At 37.4% G+C, this 7,548-nt stretch overlaps 1 protein-coding gene across 1 annotated transcript; it reads left to right on the plus strand.

Moving 5' to 3' along the window:
• Positions 1-396: 396 nt before the first annotated feature.
• LOC101594807 (lupus La protein-like) lies at positions 397-1,611 on the plus strand. The gene is given in 3 exon segments (XM_045159010.1): positions 397-504; positions 506-1,229; positions 1,232-1,611. Coding segments are annotated over 3 exon segments (1,197 nt in total). The 3' UTR covers positions 1,597-1,611.
• Positions 1,612-7,548: the final 5,937 nt, after the last annotated feature.

Raw genomic sequence — 7,548 nt, forward strand, 5'->3', positions numbered from 1 at the left:
TTAACAAAAGGAGATAAAAGGGGCTGGAGAGATGGCTTAGTGATTAAGGCACTTGCCTGCAGAGCCCATAGACACAGGTTTGATTCCCCAGTACCTACATAAGACTAAATGTGCAAGGTAGCACATGAGTTCCTTTGCAGAAGGAAGAGGCCCTGGTACACCTGTTCTCTCTCTATGTGCTTCTTTCTCTCTCACACTCTTTCTGAAATAAATAAATAAAATATCTGAAGAAAAAGACATACAACATAAATGATTAAGAAGTATGGTGGTTTGGGGGACGACCCCCCATCTTTGAGCACGTTAGGCTGGCCCACGGCGCTCGAAGTAGAGGCGCTTCCGTCGTTGTCGCAGAGCCCATGGCACATCTGCGGGATCTGGACCTTCAAGATAGCCACAATGGCCGAAAGTGAAGGTAATGAAAAAATGGCTGCTCTGGAGGCCAAAATCTGTCATCACATTGAGTATTATTTTGGAGACTTCAATTTGCCACGGGACAAATTTTTAAAAAGAACAAATTAAATTGGATGAAGGCTGGGTACCTTTGGAAATAATGATAAAATTCAACAGGTTAAATCGTCTAACAACAGGTTTTAAAGTAATAGTGGAAGCACTGAGCAAATCTAAGGCAAGACTCATGGAAATCAGTGTTGATAAAACTAAAATCAGACAGTCTCCAAGCAAACCCCTCCCTGAAGTGACTGATGAGTATAAAAATGATGTAAAAAACAGATCTGTTTATATTAAAGGATTTCCTACTGATGCAACCCTTGATGACACAAAAGAATGGCTGGAAGATAAAGGGCAAATATTAAATATTCAGATGAGAAGAACATTGCACAAAACATTTAAGGGATCAATATTTGCTGTGTTTGATAGCATTCACTCAGCCAAGAAGTTTGTAGAAACCCGTGGCCAGAAATACAAAGGCACAGACCTACTAATACTTTTTAAAGACGATTACTTTGCCAAAAAAAAAAATGAAGAAAGAAAGCAAAATAAAGTGGATGCTAAATTAAGAGCCAGGCAAGATCAAGAAGGAAGACATAAGTTAGGGCATGCTGAAATGAGATCTCTGGAAGGAAAGATTGGATGCTTACTGAAGTTTTCAGGTGATCTAGATGATCAGACCTGTAGAGAAGATTTACACATCCTTTTCTCAAATCATGGTGAAATAAAATGGATTGACTTTGTTAGAGGAGCAAAAGAGGGAATAATTCTTTTTAAAGAAAAGCCAAGGACGCACTGGAGAAAGCCAAAAAGGCAAATAATGGTAGCCTACAATTAAGGAACAAAAAAGTGAGTTGTAAAGTACTAGAAGGACATGTGGAGAGAGATACATTAAAAAAAATCATAGAGGATCAACAAGAATCCCTAAGCAAATGGAAGGCAAAAGGTCGCAGATTTAAAGGAAAAGGAAAGGGAAATAGAGGTGCCCATCCTGGGTCTGCTAAGGGAAAAGTACACTTTCAGGGCAGGAGAACAAGATTTGATAGTGATTCTGACTGTGGACCAACGAAGAGAGGAAGAGATGACAGAGACAGAGGAGAGCCGGCATCAAAGTACCAGAAAACAGAAAATGGTTCTAGACACAAGTAATTTAGTAAATAAATTTTTTATTCATCTTAGTTAGATTTTAAGGTGCTTTTTGTCTTTGGAGGCTTTTGAAAAGAAAACCGAATTAAGTCCACGTCAATGTCCACCTGTATAAAAGAAAAAAAATTGTTTTACTTGTTTTTTTGTTGTTATTCAACTGAAAATTTTTTTTAAATGTATAGAGTTCTGTTTGTGTTCAGATGATTCGAATATGAAAAATAAAAAAGAAGTATGGTGGTTTGACTGTAATATGGCTCCCATGCATTCATGTGTCTAAATTCTTACTTCCCACTAACTGATATTGCTTTGAGAAGGTAGAACCTTTAAAGGTGGAACCTTGCTGAAGGAAGTATGTTGTTGTGAGTGGGCCTTGATATTCTATAATCCAGCTCTGCTTGCTAGTCATTCTTCACTTTCTTCATGATGATGTGAAGGTGTGATGGTAGTTGTCTGCACCTAACAAGATTCCCTAAACTGATGAAACTTCCCCTTGAAACTTTAGAATGAAAATAAACTCTTTACTTCTATGAGCTGATTCTTGTCATATGTTTGTCCCAACCACAAGAAAGTAACTGATACAGAAAACTCAAACTAAGAAATGGTGCCTTAGCTGCCATAAGCCCAGGACTATGGAATTCTTGTTCTTTTTGAAACTAGTTAGTAGGAGGAATGTGGAAGGATTTGGAACTGAAGAGGTCATACAATGCTGCAAGAAGAACTTAATGGACCATTCTGGTAAGAATTTGAAAATCAAAAGGCTGGAATGCATACAATGGTGGCATGGCATATGAAGTTTCTGAGGGAAAAGAGACTTCACTGGGAACTGGACTACAGGCAGTTCATATGATATGCTGGCAAATAAATTTGGTATATTCTGATAGTGTCCTGATAAATTGAGCAGAGTTGAATTAAAAGTAACAGACTAATAAATTTATTAGAGGAAATTTCAAGACAAGAAAGCTTTGAGTATGTGTTTGATTTCTCTTTGCTGCTCTACTCTATAACGAAAGAGGGGGAAATAGTGAGCAACACAATATGACAAATATAAAATTAAAATATTATTTATTTGAGAGAGAGAGAGAGAGGGAATGGGTTAACCACCAAAAATGAACTCCAGACACATGTACCTCATTGTCTATCTGGGTTTTGTGGATACTGGAATTAAACCTGGGTTCATTGGCTTTGTGGGCAAATACTTCAACTGCTAAAGCCATCACTCCAAAAAACTTTTGATACAGAAATAAATGTAAACACATTTCAAGTCCAAGGCCCAGGGTTTGCAGCTGCTTCATCTATAATTGTAACAGAGAGTACTACCATTAGTGATGAGCAAAACCAACAGGGACAATAGGACGAATGACTTGAGCTAAAGAGCTAACCCATTGAAGGTTCAGGTTAGTGCAATGCTAATTATTCTGAAAGGAAAAATCCATGAATGGAGAATTAAGGAGTTTACTGTTTTCCAAGTTTAGATAGGAAGGTTCTGCAACTGTGGTCTAAGGTCAGTCTTCATCCCCACCTGGGGAAGGAACTTAGCAATGTTGCCAAGGTGGTGCTGATTTTGGAGGATGGTGAGGGTGAAAGGAAAGTGAAAAAGAAAAGCAAATGAGAAACACACCAGACTTGATCTCAGAGTCTATTTATTGAAGCACAGTGAGGGGCCACAGTTTTCCCAGGGCATAGAGGCTGAATCACTCAGCAGGGGAAGGGATATATATTACAAGGGTGCTATTTGAGGAAATTACAGGAATCAGGTGCAGTCTGATGGTGGTAGACAAGTAACTAAATAACAGCAAGATTTGGTTTGTTGGCTCTTTCACAATGAGTCAACGGGGCTTCCTCTCAGTGTTTTTCTGCAGGGCAGAATGTCTCAAATTGTATCAGTTCCTCAGAAGTTTCTGAGTTAAAGAAAGTTTATCAGTCTTTCATTAAGAAAGTCCATCAACCCTTCATATCCAGACCCTGAAAAACAAAAAGAAATTAGGAAGGGCTGTGGGGGTGTAGAATCCATTTCCAACTGCTTCCTGTTGACAAGTGGGATGGTGACAGAGGTCTGTTTCTTAGGGTAGTGGTGTGAGCCTGGCTTAAGGAATCGATCCTGGAATGTTGGCAGTGAGGATTCCGGGTAGGTAGTCAAGTGAGTGATGGTATTAATATGTTCTAGAAAAATCTCTGTAAAAATTTAGAAGACAAAGCAAAAATGTAAGTAGAATTACTATTAGGAGGAAGGGCATATGTATGGGGAGTAACATGGTTGGAAGTAACCCACAACCTCATCCTGAGACGTGGTATGTCTCTGTTGAAGCCTTGTCTGTCTGGTTGTTAGGTCACGACCTGTTGACAATGATTAAGAGGTCAAGTCTTCTGTGATTTTGGAGTTTTATCGAAACCAGGTAATCCAGATGATCTTGAATGGAGTGATCTGATCTTACATTTCTTTTAGACTTTATGACAGCTGGCATGATAGGAAAGTTTTTGTGTACAGACAGTCTAAGTCTAGCTGTTTCTGTGGCCATACCTGTAAAGATGCTTAATGTTGTGAGCAAGAGGAGAACTATTACATCTCTTAGGCATTATATTAGCAGTTATAAGAACTGAAATAGAGGAATCATGAGGCATGAAGGACATAGCAAGAGACAGAAGGCCCAGAGTGTAATTCAGTCTAGTTAGTGGGGAGATGTGTGTGTGTGTGCGTGTGTGTGTGTGTGTGTGTGTGTGTGTATACACACTGAGGTTTTACATATCCAGAAGGCACCATGTGACTTATCATAGGCACAAAATGTGACTAATCAGATTTCTTGGTTAGAAGATATGTTAGAAATATTGAAAGTAGAACTCAAGAGGTGTAAACAAGAAAACAAGTGGAGTCTGGAGAATAGGCTGGAGGCCATTTTTAAGGACAGTTAGGTTTACAGCTGTATTTTGAACAGGAACAGGTTTTACAGGAGCAGGTTACAGTCACATGGTTTGATCATGGGGGTTGAGGTGTGGATGTAGCAGGAGCATGGACTTGATTTTGTCCCAACAGGTGGTTCTGGAAGCAAAGTCATACTAGGAGGCAGTCAGAGAGTTTCAAGTAAAAATTGGAATTTCTGGAAACCATTTGGAATTGGAGCTGTTGAAACAAACTGTTTAAGTAGGCAACTAAAAGATTGACTCATGGAAAAGTAGAAAAAAAGCAGTAATTCTGAAGGAGCCCTGGTACAAAAGAGAATTGATTTTACCACAGAAGAAACAGACAAGGCTTCATGTATAGGTATAGCTTAATAGGAATAAGAACTATAACTTTAAAAAACAGATGTTTTAACTGGTCACACAGATGTCCAAGAACACATAGAAAAAAAGCAATAAACAAGCTATTTAAAAAAGCTAATACATAATAGGAGAAAAAAAAGAGACTAACTGAGAGAGGGAGGGGATATGATAGAGAGAGGACGTGTATGGGGAAAGTGGGGAAGGGGAGGGAATTCTCATGGGTTATTGTCTGCAAGTATAGAAGTTGTAAATAATAATTATACATAAAAAATGCTAATACAGCCCCCAATATTTTTGGTTCTGGATTGGCAACATTTACTTCTCCACAATTGTTGCAGTCTATTGTTGAAGTCCTGGTAACACAGGTGTAGCTTCTGGGATCCTCAGTTTTTGGTTTGGTTTTCCATTTTTCCAATAGCACTTTGTACTGTTTAAATGGCAGCTGTTTTCCCATGTGGCTAGGAAGCTTTCACCTACAGTCTTTTATAGATGATGTTGAACAGGCAGGAGGCAACTCTTCAGGACACTAAAACTTATCAGATTCATTATGAAAGAAACTTCTAGATCCTAGTAAACATATTAGTCATTATTGTACACACACACCACACACACAAACACACACACACACACACACACACACACAAATATATATATATATATATATATATATATATATATATATATATACATATATATATATATATATATATATATGAAATTTCTTTAGGTTATCTGATACCTACAGGCAACATATGCGTATTCTTATATTCAAAATAGTATAAGTGGAGGTAAGGAAATAAGGAATGTTGTCTGCAGAAGTATGGAAGAAAGCATTTTTTTTGATAAAAAGAGTTAATTAAAATTTCTAGAACTATAAAAATTTGATTAGGTAAGGTAGGAAGTTTAAGAAACTAGTTTTGAAGAAATACTTGAAATATTTTGAACAATTTTAGAGTTTAACTTCACAGGAGTTAGGAAATTAACTAATTTTGAAGTTTAGATATCAACTTTAAAAGTTCTTTATAAGTCTTCAATATAGATGGCTTATAATTTTTACTTACTTGGTACAGAGATCAAGAGTCATAACTTTAAAAGAACTAATGAAAGTATGTCAAGCTGAAAATCTAGAATTTTGATTAATCTTGATAATGTATTATTATCAGTAATTTATTAAAATAAATGAGCATAATAAAAGTTTATATGATTAGGCCCAATATCTACTAGAAGCAATTTTACTAAACAAATTTTTATCCAAGGGAAAAACATAGAAGAGCAGAATATGTAAGACATCTTTTGTTGTAAACAGAAGCAAATGTCCTATCAAAAAAAATGAAGATTTTATTCATTGGAAACATATAAATTTAGCATTTGGGCATAGCTGAATTATAAGCTTTAAGCATCTCATTTAACATGAAATTCTTTTTTTGTTTGTTTCTTTTTGTTTTTCAAGGTAGGGTCTTACTCTACTCCAGGCTGACCTGGAATTCACTATGTAGTCTCACGGTGGCCTCAAACTCACAGTGATCCTCCTACCTGTGCCTCCCGAGTCCTGGGATTAAAGGCGTGTGCCAACATGCCCAACTTAACATAAAATTCTTATTTGTAAACTATTTTGTGAATAATGCTATAAAAGTAGAGCCATATATAGGAAATCTATTATTAAAAACAGATCATCAGGCATTTTGTAAACATTATTAAGAGCAGAATCATATTCAACAAAACTTGAAAAAAAATCAGTGAAATTTAAAAAAAACCATATTTTAGAGAAGTTTGGGATTTTTAATTGACCTACTTCATTAAAAAAATTTTGACAACTTCTATAGTTCAGACAATAAACCATGATAATTCCCTCCCCTCCTCCATTATCCCCTTCACAACTGCACTTTCCATCATATTCCCTTCCTTGCTCTATTAGTCTCACTTTTATTTTGATATCATTGTCTTGTTTTCTTATTATGAGGGTCATGTGGAGGTATTGGTAAGCACTGCAAGGTCATGGATATCAAGACCAATTTCTGTCTGGACAGTTGCCTTGTAAGGAGTGGTACCCTTTCTTTGGCTCTTACATTCTTTCCACCACCTCTTCCTCAATGGACTCTGAGCCTTGGAAGGTGTGATAGAGATACTGCAGTTCTGAGCACTCCTCTTTCACTTCTCAGCACTATGTTGCCTTCTGGGTCATCCCAATTCTCACTGCCATCTGAAAAGAGAAGCTTCTCTAACCAAAACTGAGAGTAGCATTAATATATGAATATGAATATTAAGTGCAGTGCTTTCAGGGCAGTTTGGTGAGAATAATACATGCATTTAGCCAGACAAGAGCAGGGTTTTGTTTTTTGTTTTTTGTTTTTCGAGGTAGGTTCTCACTCTAGCTCAGGTTGATCAGGAATTCACTATAGTCTCATGGTGGCCTTTAACTCACAGTGATCCTCCTACCTCTGCTTCCCAAGTGCTGGGATTAAAGGCGTGCACCACCATGCCTAGCACAACAGCTCATGACCCCTAAAGCTCATGACCTCCCCTGCCATAGACTTTTGATTAAGTTTTCACTACTAAGCATGTATTCCCTCCCATACAGCAGGTCTTCATTCCAATTAGAGAGCAATTTGTTTCCCCCAGAGCAGACATGCCACTATTGCACCCGTTTAGTCATTTGGCCTGTGTGGCCAAACTGGAGGCTTCCAGTGTCCGCTGTTTTCA

The sequence above is a fragment of the Jaculus jaculus genome, chromosome 9, assembly GCF_020740685.1.
Source record: "Jaculus jaculus isolate mJacJac1 chromosome 9, mJacJac1.mat.Y.cur, whole genome shotgun sequence".
NCBI classification, from domain to species: domain Eukaryota; kingdom Metazoa; phylum Chordata; class Mammalia; order Rodentia; family Dipodidae; genus Jaculus; species Jaculus jaculus.